The sequence below is a fragment of the Aythya marila genome (genome assembly GCF_965140915.1).
Source record: "Aythya marila genome assembly, chromosome: 18".
NCBI lineage: Eukaryota > Metazoa > Chordata > Aves > Anseriformes > Anatidae > Aythya > Aythya marila.
Genome location: NC_139059.1, coordinates 1,508,203 through 1,526,925, shown reverse-complemented (window position 1 = coordinate 1,526,925; position 18,723 = coordinate 1,508,203). Strand labels below are relative to the sequence as shown.

Genomic DNA, 18,723 nt, shown 5'->3' with positions numbered 1-18,723 from the left:
ACACCACGGCTGGACGATAACTCCACCAGTAAAACAGCCAGGGCAGCCCAGGCACGTGGTGGTGCCAGGGGAGATGTGTGCTTGTGCAAAGTGCTCGTGCAAAGCACAAACGCAAAGCACAAACGCAAAGTGCTCGTGCAAAGCACAAAGTGCTCGTGCAAAGCCCTCGTGCTCCCCAAAAGCACCCTCCTGGAGGATGCAGGAGCAGCCCCAGAGCCAGGGGCAGGCAGCGAGTGCCAAAAGCTTTGCACCTGCAGCTGGTGATGGTTTTGCACGCTCGGCGTTCACGCGGCGACCTGCAGGAGGGGAGAAGGGGAAGAGCTTTTTCAGGACACTTAATGGCTGCGGTGAGGACACAAAGAAGCTCCGCACGAAGGGAGCTGGCACGGCTCCCCCGCAACATTTCTTCTGAAGTGAGACTCGCCCAGAGAGCAAAATTCAAAAAGGCCGAGAGCGCTAATTTGGGTAAATAACGAGAAAAGCTTAGACGGAGCGGAAAAACCACGGCGGTTCGCCCTGCTGTACGGCGAACCTCGTGGAATAGGCAGCTCAGCAGCACGATGAATGGAAGCACAAATCCCATCTATACGGAAACAAATGACGGGCGGGGAAAATCAACAGATGGCGCGTGGGGAGCCGCCTGCTCGGGGAGGGAGAGGCAGCGATGGTGGGAGCTGCAGCACGGTCGGGAAAGGTGACAGAGCTGTGTCAGGTCCCGGGTTCATCCAGCTCCTGTTTCCCAGGAGAGGGGAAAGAGCTGGGGTAGGACAAATACAGCCAGGAATCACCTAGGGGATGGTGACCCCATGCCGGCACAAGCCGCAGACACGGCACCATCCAGGCTATGGTGGAGAAATTCGCTTTAGCCCAGCCAAGAGGCAGCACAGAGGGGAGCTCAGCAGCTCCGTACGGATCCAGCAGGGACCCCACATGTGGTGTGGGGGCTGATGAGGCTCGGAAAGGCTCCGGGTGCACCCAGCAGGTGCCACGGGGCCCGTGCCGCAGCCGCTTGTTTCAGCCACGGCACTTGGCGCAGCCTGCCAGCATCACACCCTAACTCGGAGGCTTCGGAGCCACAGGGATGGGCTCTCCAAAAAGAAGACGTCAGCCCCGAAGCCTCGTGGAGCAGCCAACCTGCTCACAAAGGAATCGGGGGAAGCCGCCGCGAGGCTCGCTGCCAGCCTGCCCACGCTCGGAGCTCGCGGCAGGCTCAGCCCCCGGCTGCAGCCCCCCTCTCGGGTGTTTTGCACGTCCCCAGATTATAAACAGCCTGAGAGGCTTCCTCGGGGTGGTAAAGGCACAAAAAGGGAGGTCATGATTCTGAATCAACCAGCACGTGGTGGTCGTGTGAATGATTTGAGGGACATCGGGGCGCTGATGTGGCTGGGGGAGAGCCCTCTCGTTACCTGCTGGGAATTCAGCCCTGAGCCCTGCTTTGGGGCTTCATCAGGCTTTAAATATTGCCTGTCCGACTGCTGGGGCAGAGTTCCCGAAGGAAACAGATCCCAGACAATCCCCAATGACCAAGGGACCGCTACTGAGGGACTGCTGCTCCCCGCAGGGTGAGGCAGAAGCCCCTTTGTGGGGTTGCAGAAAGCAGAACCAGAATTGTGACCGATCCCAGCCCAGCAGGAAAATGCTCCCGTTTCAGCTAAACGAGGGGATTTTGCCTCTCTTGGACTTCCTCGGCTTTACCATCCAAGGCGTTTTAACCTGATAAGGCATCTCGCAGGGATCAGAGCCCCCACCCCTCCTCAGCAGGGCGCCGGCACGGCCGCTTGCTGATGCCTGTAGGAGGAAAAAGCCACGGCAGCTTTAAAGTTCAAAGGATTAGCTTGAAAGCGGGATGGCTTACTGCATCCCTCAGACCTCTCCCTTATCATGCATTGCACAAGCCCCTACGAGCTCGGCGAGCTGAAAGAACCGGGGGAAATGAAACCAAGTGCTGCTTTAAATCCTATTCACTGCGGCTTACGAGGTGAAACCGGGACCTGGACCTCTCCTTGCTGCTCCCCGGAGCAGCCCCGTGGTGGCACACGAGCCAGGGCAGCCCCGAGCCTGGTGCCAGCCCAGGGCCACCTCGGGATCTCACTCGGCTCCTGCTGTTTCCAGCTTCGTTTCCAAGCATGAAATGAGCTTCACAGCACCACGGGATGCCAGGTGTAATCCCCAGGGGAAGACCAGCTCACAAAGAGCAAGCAAAAGGTAAAAGTCCTCCGGATCCCCCCAAAACCCAAACTACAGAACAGCGAGCATCTCTCACAGAGCCTCCACAAATCACAGCAGCAAGCAAATTAACCCCAGTTATTTGTTATTCTTACACGCCTTAAAGAGCAGAAAAACAAGCACAGGCTGGAGGTAGGGAGCAATATCCTGTTGCAATGTTTAAAAATTAAAAACCTCCAGTGGACTGAAGGATATTCCTGGTGCACCTTTGTCTCCCAGAGGGCACTGGCCAAGGGACAGGAGGGGCCGGGGACGGGGATGGTTTGCACAAAGCCAAACCTGAGCCTTGCGACTGCTCCAGCCCCCAGCTGCTCGGGACGGGAGCTGCTCCTCTGCCAGGTCTCTGCAGGACAAACACCGCCTAAAAGACTGAAATTTCTTTTTTTTTTTTTTCACAAGGAAACACAAAGCACGGGCTGTGTATTAACATCGCTGCCTTTTCCACTCGTCGTTTCGTGCTGGCACCTGCTTTCTGCTCGCTCCTCCCGTGCCTTCCGCTCCCCGGGAGGATGCGCTCGGCACGGCGCCTTCCGAAAAACACACCTGCAGGAAACTGCCGGGGATGGAGTGCAGAAAACTGCCGGGATGCAGCACGGCCCCCCCAGGAAAGGAGCACGCAGGGAGCTGTGAGAGCTCTCGGACCTCTCCTCCTGCCAGGGCCGGCAAAGAAAATCCTCCCGGGTCGCCGAACGAAGGCGCTTCCCTTCGGAAGGTGCCACGGATGCCAGCACGTCGTCAATTATTCATCTGGCCTTTGAAGAACTGGAAGCTCCTCGTGGAAAATTAATCCTGCTGTAATGAGGTTTGTATTTCTAAGAGAGTTTAAGTGTGTCCCCGTCTCCACTACTCAAACTCTCAGTTTTTCCTCCCATTCCCACTAGAGAACATCTTTTTGCCATTACTGCGAAGGAAAGCGCGGGCATTACCACATTTCAGTCATTTTCACATCTCCACACATTCCCCATCCTCAGAGCAGCGAGCAGGAGGTTAAAGCAGTTTTAGAGAGACTTCTTTCCTTTTTGAACTTGAGCTCGAGAGCAGTGAATCTCCCTTTGCATTTGAGACACCAAGCCTGCAGATGCTGGGAGGCAGCCTCGCCTAGCCCCACGCACGCACACAGCGCTGCTTCCCACCACTCTCACTCCTCAAAATCCGTGCTTTTCCCCCAAAGCCTGGGTTGTCAGAGTGGGCACATCTAGCACAGACCCCAGGGTCCTAACGTGGCTGTCTGAAAAGTGCAGCAGGAAAATCCATGCATGCAAAACACCTCTCCGTGCCCCGGGAGCATGGGGATGCTAAGGCTCCCCGAAAGACCACAGCCCAGATCTCCAGCAGGAAATAATAAAATCAGCATTGCAGGAGCCCGGGATGCACACAGCCACCCTCCAAAGCAGGAATGGACAGGGGAGGGTGAAATAAAAGGGGCAAAAAAAGGGTGGCGTGGTGCAGAAGGGGACAGAGCCGGTCCTCAGCAGGAGAGAAGGATGTGGATGCGGGGGAGCAGTGACTCGGTACCACCCCAGGAGCTGCTCAGACTTTTTGGGAAGCCAACTCTCCTCTTGCTCCTCTTCTGCTCTCGTTAACATCCTTGTGACACCTCCCAGCTGCGGGAGCAGGGACTGCTGCCTTTGGCAAACAGGGAGCTGGACCCCCAGGAGCGAAGCCCCCCACGTTTTGCGTGAGCTGCAAGGAGCTGAAACGCACCCAGAGAGCTCGGTTCCACCACGTGCACGGCACAGGACAAAGCCCAGTGGACAGCTTTGCCTCCAGGGATCCATGGAGAGGTCTGATCCCAGCTGCACATCGCTGGCAAGCAGCAGATGGGTGGCAGGACCGAGCCTCCCCTCACCTGGAAAAACAAACAGCCCAAATCCCCGCTGCTCAGGTGCTCGGCACCAGGGCTGACACCAAGGAAATAAAAGCCGCTGCTGCGCGCGACGCCGCGGAGCCACCCGTCATTAAAGGGGGTTGTAAGCTGCAATCCCATCCCAGCGCCTTATCTGGGGGATGCCAGGCAATTTCACAGGAGTTTTGCGTGGAAAAAAAAAACGCAGAATTGGGTTTTGTAGAGCGTAGCTGTGCCCGCCCGTGTAGAACAGCTCTGGGTGAAGTGTTTGGGTTTAAAGCAGCGGAACCAGAAGGGACCCGGGAGGCTGAGCTCAGAGAAAACCTGGTGGGATGCAACACGGGACAGCCACGGGTGCCTGATGACAACAGATACTGGAAAAAGCAGCCCAAAGTACATTAAATAGGGTCATTAAACAGGGTGAAATTTGGGTAGGATGAGGCAATTCCCCCGTGCCTCCTGTTGAGTTACCCCACAGGAGCCAAACCATCCACATCCCATCTTGCTCCTCTTTTCTCTCCCCTTTCCCCAAAGCAGAACGACTCGGAACAAATCCTGACTGCAAAGCACTGAGCAGCAACAGCTAAAAATGTGCCACCCGCAGCCCAGGGCTTACAAACGAGGGACCTCGTTGGAAAGAATTAACTGCCCGACATCCTAAAGCTCCAGCACAAAGACGTGGCTCTGGGTGAACGAACCCCTTTCCGAGCTAATAACCCAGAACCACCCCAAAAGCAGGGACCGACCACACGCCCTGCCTGGCACCACCAACCCGAATCCATCACTGGTATTTAATGTTTCATTTGCTAGCACGCAAACGATTTCTCGGGCCGCTGCTCACGGATATTTAATGCAACAGCCCTGAAAGATCTGATGGGGATAAGAAAGGAAAAAAAAAAGAGCTTCCACATGCATATTTCTGCACATTTTCATCGCAGCTGGTGAAAGCGCTGTATTTAATTGGCTTTTGTCACCTTTGTGGCTGTTACCTTTTACAAAACGCTGATCGTCGACTGAAAACGATGCCGCAGAGATAAATGTACATTATCATTCTCCGCTGGCTTTCCAGGTGTCTGCCTACAAATGAGTTTTGGAAATATGAGCCGCAGCCAGCGGGGCACCAGCGACCTGCGGCTCGCTGCCACCGTGCCCACACGTCCCCAGCCTTTGGGGCCAGAGCCCCCCTGATCCCCACGGGGCGACGAGCTGCCTCGCAGGCTGCACATCAGGTCTCACCGAGCGTGTCCGTGTAATGCAGGGAATTCCATCAAATTCGGGCTCTTATCCACACGCTGCTTCCCCACGGCACCGTGCTGGTGGCACGTCACCACGCGGGGCACAGCGGGGCACCCCCGGCACCCTGCAGCCCACGAAGAAGCGTAACAGCCCCGATCAAGTGCTTCCCACTCATCGAGGTGCTTGATCCCTGCCAGTGTCAAAGCACGTCTTGGTGAAGCTGCAATTACCGGGGGGTTAATGAAAGGTTCAAGCAACCTTTACCGGAGCGAGCTGTGCGGGATCACAGCTGAGTCACGGCCGTACAACGCCGCGGGTGCCCCCAGCACGTGGCTGTCCCTGCTCTGGGTCCTGCCTCTGCTCTGCTCCCCTCGGCAGAGCTGAGCTCCCCCGAGCTGCTGCAGGCGCAGAGCATGCACGAGGTGCCAGCCGTGCGCACGGGCACCTTCCCTCGGCCTCCCTTTCACCCCATTCTCAGAAATTCAAGCTCTGAGCCAATCTCCCCCTTCTCCTTTTCCTTGCTCAACACAAAACCGAGGTGCTCTGAGAATAATCATCAGGAGGAACATGAGAAGTAGAAGGGACACTGGGAGGCAGCCCACGGTTCGGAGGGATGCGTGCGCAGAGGCTTCCTCCCAGCCTCACGTTCTGCTGAAGCAGGGAGAGCTGCACGTACGTTAAATTCAGCAACCACGACACATTGTCAGTGCCTACAGACCACCAAAAAGCCCTAACGCAAAATGAAGGTTGCAAACTCTTAATGTATCTCAGAATTATCCATATAGATAACCGCGTTTTTTGCTGGTTTAATAATTGAGCTGCGGTACCACACTCACTGCCCCAGCCTCCTCTCCAGAGGCTAAGCTCCTGTCCCAGGAGAGCGAATTCAATCAGGTTTGTTAATGACAGAGTAACCAGCCAGGAAATCCAATTGTCCCAGCCCTCTGACACCCTTCTGACAGCCCAGCACACAACCTCTGTGCAGCCACAGCCACCCACACACCCTCTCCATACCCTCCCCTTCGGCCAAGGGCAATTTGTGTCCTTGCACCCACCCAACATCTGCGTGCGCCCTGACAGAAAACCCCGGCGCTGGTTTGGGTCTGATGAGCTCCAGGTGGATTTTGCTGGGTTGTTTTTAAAGCTGCAGCCCCCAGCACCCTACCTGGCACCCTCCTGTGGACCGCGTCAGACCCGGCCACCGCAAGCAAGGCAGCATCTCGCGCAGGGACACCCAGGATGTGTCACGCCACCCCAGGGGGACACGGGGACAAAGCTCACCGTGAAGCTGCCCGTGGCCGTGCTGCCACTAAGCGGGATGACAGCAGCTCTGCCTGTGCTCGGGGATGAAGCTGCCATGTGCGGTGCTAGCGGCACAGCAGGCGCACAAACGCCCAGCAGCCAAGTACCAGAACCGAAGGGCGCCGTCTGCTCCTCTTCCCCCAGACGGTCATAAAGCAGGAGACACATAAAAGGACGGGGAAAAAACGGCTCAAGCTGTGGGAAGCAGTAAAGAAAAGACAGCGCCCCGAGGCAAAGCGGGCAGCTCTCGCCAGCAGAGCTCTCCCCAGCCAAAGCCCACCTTGCAGAGGGCAGTGGGAGGGTTTCACACTGTCTGGCCTGCAGGCCTTCAGCTGCACCATTCTCCTTCCCAGGTGAAGCTGCAAACGAGGATGCTTCAAATCATTTTGACGTTTACCAGGCCTTTTTGCAGACTTCCCTCCTTCCCCGGTTTCCTCAGGACAAAAACATCTCACTGCCAGCCCCTGCGCCTCCCTCGGGGACAGGCGATGACGCAGAGCAGAGAGCTCCAAAGCCGCGTCCTCTGCTCTGCCCTGGCTGCACCTTCTCTCCGTCATCATCTCACCCCCACCCCAAGCACTGATCTACAAGTTTTGGGGCTAAATCTCCCCTCCTGAGCAGGCAGGGAGAGAGGGACCCCAGGAGCCACTGCCCAAGGACTGCTGTCTGTGCGCAGCCCCTCACCACGCGCAGTCCCAGATGGGAACCAACCTGAACACCACCTCCTGGGGGTGTAAGGAGCCCCCCCGACCCAGTGCAGCTTCCTGGCAGGCTCATTTGTCCTTCTAGATGTCACCACCTGAAAGTTTTTTTTTTTCCATTTAAAATCTCTCCTCTCTCGCCCGCAGCAGTGCCCCGCTGTGCCCCTGAAATAATTCTTCCCTCCTCTCCTCGGTGCCTTCACATTTGTTCCATATTTAGCTCCCACACTTCACTGCTCCTTACACTTCTGTGCTTGCTTTTTTCCTTCCCATCAAATACAAAAAAAAAAAAAAGAAATCCAGCCAGTTAATTGGTTTCTGGTACTGGGAAGTGGAGAAAAACCTTCAGGTGGCTCCACGTGAGGTTTGGGCACCGGGAGGGCGAGCAGGGGACGGCGTCACTGCGGGGCTGCTCCCGCTGCCGCCTCCAATTTGCTTCCTCCCAGACACCTCTGCTTAACTTTGACACTTGAGGCAGAAACATTGCAGAAATCGAATTAGGGAGCAAACACGGGGTGAAGGGACTGCATGCAGAAACGCAAGGTATTTTAGGGCAAAAAGGACGGGGCTGGGGCAAAACTGAACTGGCTCCTCTGGCTCCGCGCGCAGCTCCTTGGGGAGGGACTGGGTGCCCGCACGGTGCCTGCCTGCTGCTCTGGCCCCACAGCATCACCAAAAAAAAAAAGAAAAAAGAAAGAAAGAAAAGAAAAAAAGGAAATTCAGGCTGGGTTTCCTTAGCAACGTCACCCTGGCTGGAAGCCTCCCCTTGTGCGTGCCGATGCCCATTTCCCAAAACGTCGGCGCAAAGTGAGGCGGAGCACCGCTGCGTTTCCACCAGCTGGCAGAGCAAACACCTGCGGCTTCCCCTTCTTCCCCTTGCTGCCCACACGTGCCCGCTGCAAACTTTCAGATGCCCGATGGAAAATGCCTCGGGCTGCAGCTGAAGGCACCAGGGGCACCGTGCACCAGAGACCCCCGCGAGCAACATGGATTTGTGGAATCCGGCTGCAGAGCCTGGCTCGGTCCCATCCATCTCCAACGTCAGGGGCAGGCACGTGGGCTCCTGTGGCGTTTCCACGCTGAGAATCCCTCCAACCCCACGCACTCAGGACATCCCTTTCTGCACGCTGCCATGGCCAGCTCTGAGCAGAGCTGTAGGAAGCCCAGGGGCAGCGCTGAGCCCCTGCTGTAGGACTGCATTCGCCAGGTCCCCACCCGGCTGAGCGCTCGGCGAGTCCTCCGGAATCTGCAGGGCACGTGAAGGATGCATTTCCTGGCAGAGGAGCAAAGCGTGAACACCAGCACGTGCTTTTCTGAGCACCTGCACACACAGCAGAGCTTCCTGGGGTCCCTGTGGAGGTGGCGAGCAGGGCACGCAATGGGCAGAGCCAGCCGAAACAGCCACCGTGCCTCTGAGTGATGCAGAGCGAAGTGAGGAGCCTGCCCTGCACTCGGGACACCCCTGAGGCTCCATCCTGCAGCCTTCCCTCCTCCCTTGGGAGCGAGAGCACAGAGAAAAGAGTTTAAACTCACACCTCGCTAATTGTTATTTGCGATACACCAGTAACATTTCAATTAATTTCGAGTCTTCAGCATAACAAGCACCTAAAGTACAAAGATGAACCAGAATAAACAGGGCTTGATTAAATACATAATTAATGTTCCACTAAAGCTGGCATATATGAATATTAATTAGCAGCAATGTTCTGCAGTTTGGCATCTCTTGTCATTATCAATTTATTCTTTACATCGCCAGCCCCAGCTTTGGAGTGAATTAGCAAACCTTTTGCTTGCCTGCGGAACCCAGCAAACGCAAACCGAACGCAGGAGGCAGCTCCCTCCGTTCAATTACCTCGCCCGCACAGTAACTGGCATCCAGTTTGACTGAAATGAAAGGCAGAGCACTGCCAAAAAGCAAAACGTGTTCACCCCTAACTGGGGCTCGGAGTAAATAAAAACAGCGCTCTGCTGGCCGTGGCAAGGGGGAGCGCGCCCAGCAGTCAGAGCTCAAGGCTGGGCTCCAGCAGGCTCGGATGTGCTCCCAGCCCTGCCCAGTCCCCCTCCAGCACCCCCTGCCCGTGCTGAAGGAGAGCAGCTGATGCCCGGAGCTGGCAGCCACGGCACAAGTCTCACCTCGTGGGCAAAGCCATGGCCGTGGTGCTGGTGCTGGTGCTGAGCCATCTCCACGCTGCGCTGCAGTGGGCAGCGAGACGTCCCGGGGCTCCCCGCGGTGCTGGGGAGCAGGGGGAGATGCGGGGGGGGACCACAACAAATCGCTCAGGGCTTTGGTTTCCCAGCTAACCCCACAGTGCCACAAGGAGCTGCATGCCTTGCTTTTAGCACCCCAAAGTGCTGGCGCCTTCCCAGGGCCAGCCCTTGTCCCTGCGGGAACTTAAACCACAAACGGGGACGTGGCAGGGCTCAGGCTCGGGGGTAAAATGCTGCAGGGGAGCAGCATCCCCCTTCCATCTGTGTCCTCCTCACTGCAGCAACCAGACCATCGCTCAGCCCCGGGGGATTTGCTCTGCAAAGAACTGGGGAGGGCAGAAAACCCTGGGAGCCCTCGGGGGGGGGCAGAGGTGGCAGCATGAGCCTGGCCGGGAGGCACCGAGCATCCCAAATCCTGGGCTCGCACGGAGCAGCTCAGCCCGCGCCCTCCCGGCTCCTCGTGCTGCACAGCCCGACACGTTAAGCACAGTGCCATTACGCTGTGGGAGCCCGCACTAATTATAGTGTCAGCCTCCCCGCTGCTGAGGATGGTAATTGAGGGAGAGCATTACAGTGTTTCCAAACCCCGCGCCGCAGGCAGGGGCCTCAGCGGAGCCGGGGAGTGCTGCCAGGAGCTGGTGGCACCGTGCTGGCAGAGCGAAAGGGCGTTAAGCAAGGGGCTGGTTCTGTCCCACAGGACCCCACAGACCACCCCGAGGCTGAGACCAGCGTCTGGTGCTGCATGCAAGGCAGCCCTGCTGCGCCCCAGACCCCGCTGCGCCCCCGACCCCGTTGTGCCGAGCCCCCCGCGGGACGCAGCAGGTGAAGGACAGGGCTCAGGACCCGGTGCTCACTCAGCACATAAATTTTTAACGCCGTGACCTTTAAGATGCAGGAGCATTTCTGAGGCTCTGCGAGAGTCCGAGGGTGGCTTTGTGCTCCTGCTGGAGACGAAAGGTCAGCGTGGTGCCGCTGCAGCCAGCGGGAGCGCGCTGTCGTTAGCTGCCTGCCGCGGGTGACACTTTTTGCTCGCTCCTCCTCAAAACTTGCTTTTTCCTGCGACAGCGAAAGGAATCCCCAGCCAACACAGCCCCAGGCGGCGCGACGCGCACGCAGCCCGGCTCCTCACCCCGGGCTGCCTGGCACTTCATTTGCAGGATGAAATCCAATTACCGCTCCCTCGGTGCGGGCGCTTTCCCCCTTTTCTGTGTTTGTGTGCGGTTAATTGAAAGCTCCCGAGTTGTCTGCAGCAAGTGCACCGCGGGGCTGTAACTCCTGTAAGAGCCTGGGCAGCACCTGGGCTAAATGAAGGAGGAGCAGGAGCAGCCAGAGGGCTTGGGGACAGGGACACAGCTCGGCACGGGGCTCCTCTGGGTGCTCAGCTCTGCTGCCGAGCCCCCAGCAGCGGCAGCCACTGGTGAGCCCCCCGGGCACCCACCCCATCCCCTCCAGCCTCACACTCAGCCCCAGGATCTCATCACGCCGTGAAAATGAGAACAGGGCCACTCTGCTCTGCTGCTTGCATGGGAAGGGGTGAGCCCTGCTGTGGGCAGGGGCCGAGGGGCTGCCCCGTGTCCACAGATGGCTGAGGTTCTCCTCTGCCGTGCCCCTGCCTCCCCTGGCAATACTGGAGCTGAATTAAGGCAGCTGAGCTATCCACAAATAATTACAAGAGGTTAAGCCTGGAGGTACAGGTGTACCCCGAAATCTCTCCCACAACATCCAGGCAGTGAAAGCCACACGGGCACCCCGAGACAGCACCAAAAGCTCCGGGAAGCGATCGCCGGCTGGAACGAAGCAATTATTGCCAAGAGCCGAGCGAGGCACAGCCAGGCTGGAAGGGACGGCAGCTCCTGAATGCTCAAGGAGAACGAACGCCCACGTTTCTCCCAGCCCTACAGAGCAGGCTGCCTGCTGCGTCTTTGTTTTGATTCCCTGCTGTCACTCCGAGCCGGGGGTGCCCTTGCGAAGGGAAACGCGGAGCTGGGAGTGCAGAGCTGGAGCTGAGCCTTCCCACCGAGGATGGAGCAGGGGAGCTGAGCCTCTGTGGAATTTAAAGCCGGTGCCCTGGCACTGAATAAAAGTCACGCTCGAAATCAGAAAACACGAGGCAGCTGCCACCTTCCCTGCGCTGACGGAGGAGCCAGCCCTGTTCCCGAGCAGCTTGAGCTGATCGCGACAGCAGCCTCTTGGCCAACAAGCCACACGTTCACGCCAGCTAGGAAACCACGGCTTTTTGGAAGGTCCTCACCATCCTTCCCCAAATTTACAGACCCCAGTTATGGACCAAAGCCCCTTCCCCTCCATTCAGGCTACAACCTGAGAGAGACAGAGCTGAGAGGGGAGAAAGAAAGGAGAGGGGAAGAAAGGGAAGGAGAGCAGGAGGGACGGGAGACAAACCCGCAAAAGCATTTGAACAGGCTGCCTGATATTGCTTTCAGCATCACCAAGAGCTAGAAAGCAGCTGAGTGTTCTCAGCTGTTATAAATTTATCTCATCTTGCACTGTTTTTTGTAGCCTCGGAGCCCAGCAGCCCGAGACTCCTGGCTCTGCAGTTTTCCACCTACTGGCACACTCCGTCCCTTGAATACGAAAGCTGCGACTGTGCGTGTTCCCGCAGAGCAGGAGTGCTTTAAAATGCATCTCTTGCTGGTACACAAACCAGAAGAGAAATAACAGACCAGAATTTTATTGTCTTTCGGCATCATCTTTCTCCAAATGCTCTCAGATTTACAGTTCCTGCCCACCCCGGGCTGGCAGCGGAGAGCGAGGCTGCAGATGTTCGGGACGCACCGGCAAGCCCGCAAACCCTTCCCAAAGCCCCTCCTCGCACGGGGTTTTGCTGCCAAAACCCTACATCGCTCCAGCCCCCTGCAAATAGCACAGCTCGATGTGAGAGATCTCGGCAAAAGGCACCCGAGGCACCCCGGTGCCATCTGCAAGCAGTGAGGAGGAGGAGAGAGGAAAGCGAGTGGCACCGTGGCATCCTCCCGGGGTGGCACCAGCTCAGTGCCCCCTCTAGGAAGGGGCTGCAGGGACAGATGGATGAACAGACAGACAGCTGGGCCTCACCTGGGATGTTGTGGATGGTTATAGCGAGGATCATCAGCAGAATTCGCCTCCAGCTGCTGCTGCTGCCCATCGGGGAGCTGTCCTTGGGCACGGGGAACGGCGGGGGGCCGTCGGGTGGGCTGGTCCCTGCGCCCTTCCTCCTCTGGTACGGCTCCCCATTTTCACCTTTGTCTGAGGGTACAGAGAGACAGAGCTGGGTCAGCCGAGAGGGTGACAGACGGACGCCTCCTGCCTCCCCGCCCAAAAGGAAAAAGCACACAGAAGGAAAAACACCCACAGCAGCTGGGCCAAAGGAGCGCGCAAGGTGTCCCCCCGTGCTTTGTGTCAGCTTAGGGCAGGGGGGTTCCCCCCGTGCAGACTGCAGAGCCCACAGGATGGGGGCATTTTGAGATGGAGCACAAATTTCTCCTCTTCTACAGCTCCCCAGCATCACCCAAAGGGCTCACACCCACCTGCAAAACCAGCGGCCCCCATCTCACAGGGACAAGGACGATGGGGACGGAGCCGGCGGGCAGCAGCTGGGGGACCCGCGGTCAGACCACGGTCACACCGTCCCCCTGCCCTGCCACCCCGCTCAGGCTGGCACCTCCATTTCCTCCACGGATAAGGGAGAGCCCCATCCCTTCGTTCTGATTTCACCCTGCTCGCAGAAGGGAGCACTGAGCCACATCCAGGACTATTTATACTGCTACCAAACGCTCTGTCACTGCTGTTCGGGGACATGTCACCACGGGCTGCCAGGCTCCCCAAGACCTCTGCTCCCAGCAGGACAATTACCATCAGCTCCTTTTCAACCAGGTATTTAAACCGGACCCTTAAATCCGAGCCCCAGCCAGGGCTAGGAAGGGTGGAAGCAGCCCCGGGGAGCACTGCAATGAAGCTCATGGAGAACGAGACCCTCACCGCTCACCTGCGGCTTGGAGAGGCGAAGGGAGCCGCGGAACGACACGCACGGGTTCCTGAACCTTACTCAGCACAGCTCCGTGGTAAAGAAGGTTTGACACTCAGACAATGTAATTCCCTCTCTGCGGATTTATGTAATTCCCTTCCCCGACTGCTCCCCTCCTGTCCCTTGACTCACCCACCCCGAGCCTCTTTTCGCAGGCAGGGTGCAAGGAGCTGTCTGAAAGCGTTTTGACTGAGCGCCAACCCCTTCCCGTGCCATTTGCAGGCAGCAGAACGCCCCGCTGTCACCTCGCGCTGTGCAGAGCGTGCTTTGCAGTGCCAATTAAAACCTTAGCGTACGAGCACTCATGCAAATTGACGCGCGGGGTCACCTTGGGGGAGCAGGGGTGGCGGCAGCAACTCGCCGCTCGCCACCTGAAACACAGAAATGGACACTTGAAGGCGTTCTGAAGCGGTCTTCAAAACGCAGAAAACGAAATGCCAAGCTTCAAGCATCCGAGTGTTTATCAATTTTTGGCACTGAGAAAACAGAGCAAAGGCTGAAAAACCCTGGGTCATGGCAGCAGGAGCTGGCGTGGCTGTGCCACGGCACAGCAGACCCCCAGCAAGGGGACAAGCGAGGCTAAAGCCCCTTACGGATAAAATTTCCTTCTTCTGCCAGGCCACGGGTACTTGCATAGCTCGGCACACGTCCCCTGGATCCCACAAGGAGCCTAAAATGCAGTAGAGACCCTGGGGTGAAGGACTTTCCAGGGAGGAGGCAGAATGCTTTGGGTGATGTTTGGGGAAGAGCGCTTACATCCAAGCACCGAAATGCCACCCTTTGCAGGGTTTTCTCTGCATGGGAAGAGGAGGCAGCCAGCACTGGTCGGGGTGCCCAGAAGTGCTCCGTGTCCCCAAGCAGCACGCAAAGCCCCGAGCTGGGGCACAGCTGCCTGGTGCTGCTGCCACAGCCGTCAAAACCGAGCCCTGCAGCACACAGAAATGATGTGCGCCACCACCGAAATCCCCAGTGCCTGCAGCTGGCGGTTTATGGGGCTTTGTGCTGCCTTTCCTCATCCCCGGATTTGATGGGTTCACCACCAAACCGAGCTGTCCCCAAGGACACCCACAGCAAGGCAGAGCAGGGGAACTGCTGGTGCTTCACCGTCACAGCAAAAGCTTTCCAGTCCCCTCTTCCAGGCTTTGATCTCCGCTCCCTGGGTGAATTTTCACAGAGAAAAAAGCAGGTTTTGCTCAACACGTGGCCAGGAGAACTGGAGAGAAGTCAGCAAGAAAGCCAGAAGTCAGCTCTGCTGGGCTTTGCTGGGCTGGGACCCCCAGCAGCGAGAGCAGATGGTTTCATCCCATATCCCCAGGGGCCACAGGGGACCCAGAGCTTTGGGAACACCGACCCCAGGATGCTGCAGCTGCCCCCACGTCCGCAGAGGAGCAGGGCAGGGAGCACATGGCCAGCACGAGGCTCCTCGTGTAGCATCCCTGATAAGGTTTCAGCTATTCCCTCTCCGCTGACAGTTCCCGTCGAGTTCCTTTCTCACCATTATCGAGTTGCCAGAGGAGATTCATTTCACGGCTCTCGCTAATGAAAGCCAACGCCTGGGCCAGCTCCTTCGCTTACCACGAGCCTGCCACCTGCTAAGATACTAATTCATTCCCAGCACAGAGCTATTACTTGCATTAGGCTTTTTTTTTTTTTCCCCACTTGGAAGCAGCCGGCGTGATATTATTGAACGAAAAATAAAATAAAAAGTTGATGGAAAGCAGATTTCGTACATGCACGTTTGGAGTTGGCTGCAAAATGGGCGAGGACCCCGGCCCCTTCCCTCCAGCCAGCAGAGAAAGGCTCTGACCAAGCATCCGGCCCCTTCCTCGCACCAAAACGTGACAAAAATCACACCTGCAAAGGGATCGTGGCCCCAAAGGGCTCGGCAAAGCCACGGTGCCCAACGGGATGCAGTAGAAAAAAAGGGGAAGTTTATGGGAAATAAACAAACCAGAGCCAGCTCCTGCAGGAGAAGCACAGGGGCCAGTTTGCATTCGCCATCTGAGCAGCAAAACGACTCCATGCAAATTATCCGTGCATTAGCCCAGGAAAAGGCAGCGACGCCGCCATCAGGGAGACGACCTGAGCACAATTTTCCCTGCTGATGTGTAACAGCAGGACCGCAGGCTGCATATGGCAGAAACCGTGTTTTGTGTCCAATTGCAGCAGGGAAAAAGGGCTAATTACAGAGGAGCGATGCTCAGAGCGCGGTGCCAGCTCTGCGCCCACGGGTCGGGGAGGCAAAATACGGCACCCCAAGGGCTGCCAGCCTGAAACGCTGCAGCTTGGGCAAGCTCCGGGGAAGGGGAACAAAACAGGAATCGTGGCTAAGCGTGGGCTTGGCTGGAAGTCAGGAAAGCCTCAGCAGCACACTGGAGTAGCGATAAGAGTGGACCAAGGGGGGGGGTTCAAAGAGACACAAAGCTGACACTATCAGATCGGGGTCCTCGCAAGGACGGCGCCAAGACAATTATAAGGCAAATAATTATCTGTGCCACGTCCATTCTAAATCTTGTTCACAAAAACCCCTCTATATATTCTACTCCATTTATCATTATTGAATTTCTTCGTAAAGCCACAGGGCAAAGACTCTGCCAGAAGTTTAATTACGTATGTGCAGCCTGCTGCATTTTTCATATCCTCTGCAGCCAGCACCGGAGCAAGATAAATGGCTTTGAGGACGGCTTAAACTGCTGGCAAAATACAAAATCCAACGGACTCCTTATCAACGTGTGAAACGGATTTTTAGTTTTGATTATTTCTTAATGAAAACTGCTCGCATTAGCGGCGAGCTCAGCTTTGTTGCTCTTGCGAGCGGCGCGCACCCAGACGAGCGCACGACTCGCTCGCCGCACTCAGAAATCTCTTCACTGCACTACTTCAGCTCCTGAATTAAAATCAGAGCCCACGGAGGCAACAGATTCCTCTAGCTTTTCACATCTGCTTTGGAGACCTCCCCTTCTTCCTCCTCTCCAATTAGGCCTGGATGTAGCCGTGCTGCTCTCCTGCCGCAGCTCTCAAATGCTCTGCGCAAAGTTCAGCGCGCCTGAACGAGGGCGGCTGCCCAGAGCCCCCCACTGCCCCATGAGGTTTCTGGGCGAGGAAAACCCATTTTGGTCTCGATTCAGCTGAAAATGAACCTGAAGCCAGGCCCCTGGATGGCCCTGGGTGAGAGGCAGAGTGGCCCCAGGGAGCAGCACCCCCGGGCAGCATATCAGTGCTGCCTTCCTGCTCCCAGCACGAGCTGATGCGCTGGTGGGAACCCAGAGCACTCAGAGCCTCCCTTGGCTGCAGATGCCAGAAGCCAGATCATTTAGAGCACCAAAACCCTCTTCAATCTTTTCCCCATCGATTTCCCCATCAAATTCTTGCAAGGAGACTCTCTGCTTGGCCGGGCAGGGATCTATAGCTGTCAGCAACTGCAGACAAAGGAGGGACGGCTGCGCTTCCACGGCACCGGCACGTCCCTTGCTGGGGGCTCCAGGGGCTTCTGCCTTCGGATTAAACTTGGATGAGATAAATTGGCACCCTCAGCACGGCTCTTTACAAAGATCTGTTAGCTCCCATCTCAAAACCTTGGGAGAAAGGATGGAGAGGCAGAGCCAAGCCCAGGAGAGCCGCAGACTCATTAAAGCCGTGACGAAGTGCCACTCGCAGGCTGTTCACACGAGTTGTTTCATGTTAACCTGCACAGGAACAGGGTGAAGGGAGAAAAGCAGCACAGGAAACACTCATTTCAGAAGCCTTTACCCTGCCACATCTCTCTTGCTGTCTCATCTACTCCTACGAAGCCCAGCACAGCCACACCTGCACGAGCAGCACACATCAGCCCAGCCCGACACCGCGCACCTCTCATCACTTCCAGCTCTTGTTCTGCTGCATGAGCTGGAAACGTGCATTATGTGCTAGAGCGGCTCTGCTAAAACCAGGAGAGATGAGCAAGCTTGTTCTGACCCTTCGTCTGGGGGTGGGCTGGGAAAGAGAGAACAATTTGCTAAAGGAAACGATAACACAAGCAGCTGCCATCCCTTCCCGAGGTGCAGGAAATAACGGCACGTTCAATTCTCTCCCCTAATGGCTGAGATAAATCAGAATTACTCGGAAATTTCGGAGATTCCCAAAGGCCCGGTAGCCAATCCGAGCCCCTCACATGAACGTTTGCCCGTGGAGCCATTAACATCTCTCACTCCCCGAAGCCCAAGCGCTCCCCTTTGCGCCCTCCCCTCGTCTCCGCAAGCCCTGGCTGCTCCATTAACTTCAAGCACTTGTAACGAACGCCTGGCAGCAGTTGTGTTTAATTCTGTGCCATATGGGCTCCATCGACGCTTCCTCCCACACCGAGCAGGTTCAGCCCTGGTTTGCTCGGGCAGAAATGGGAAAAATTCCCGGGGTGCTGGGAGCAGGGCTGCGAGGCACCAGGGCTGTGCCCGTGACCTGCACCCAGCGGAGGGTCCCCAAGGGTGGCACACGGGGGAGCAGGCTGCCCGTGGGCACCCCCAGAAGGCACCCAGGGCTGCTCAGCACCCTCGGCTCGCACCCCACGGGCGAGGACGGGGAGCGCAGAGCCAGGCAGTGCTTCCCGAGGCTGCCCATGAGGTGTCAGCAGCTCGTTAGCAATTAGCAGAAGCAGGTCGGGCTCAGCTCTTGCGCGAGGCGATGCCGGCCAGCACAACCCTTCCTTCCTCCGACTGCCTGCTCCGGGAAGCCCTCGGTGGCTGGTTTCAACCTGGCATCTCCCTTCGGTCCTCGGAGCTGCTGCCCTGCATGGTGTGGCACGGAGTAGGCAGGAGGGCAGCTGAGACAAGGTGGCACACACCTACGCACACCCACACGACACCAGGGACTTGGCACAGGGAGCTCCACCGGGGTGGAGAAGGGCACAGGGATGAAACCACGCTGCAAAATCAACCCCAGATCCCACCTCTTGTGCAACAAAGAGAAACTGAGTGAGGGCCAACAGCAGCAGGAGCGGCTCTGAGGGGTCCCAGGACCACGGAGACCTGCAGCGGGGGGAGCACCGCAGCACAGGAGGCGGGTGGCACAGCCCTCCGCACCGAGCCGCCGGGTGCCAGCCCCTGCTGCCACCCTCCCGCCTGCCTTCCTTCAATTTCTGGCCACGAGGGAGCCCCAGAAGAGAAACCGCATCAAAATTAACAGCCACAGCCCTCGGGAAGCCGAGCCAG

General features: G+C 57.4%; 1 protein-coding gene across 2 annotated transcripts in view; it reads right to left on the bottom strand.

The window, feature by feature from the left end:
• SLC39A11 (solute carrier family 39 member 11) overlaps positions 1-18,723 on the bottom strand; it is a 77,870-nt gene that overhangs the window by 20,237 nt on the left and 38,910 nt on the right. For both annotated transcript variants that reach the window (XM_082775177.1, XM_082775178.1), the window contains exon 6: positions 12,592-12,762. In XM_082775177.1, the coding sequence (XP_082631303.1) occupies positions 12,592-12,762 (171 nt within the window). The remainder of the gene's footprint in view (positions 1-12,591; positions 12,763-18,723) is intronic.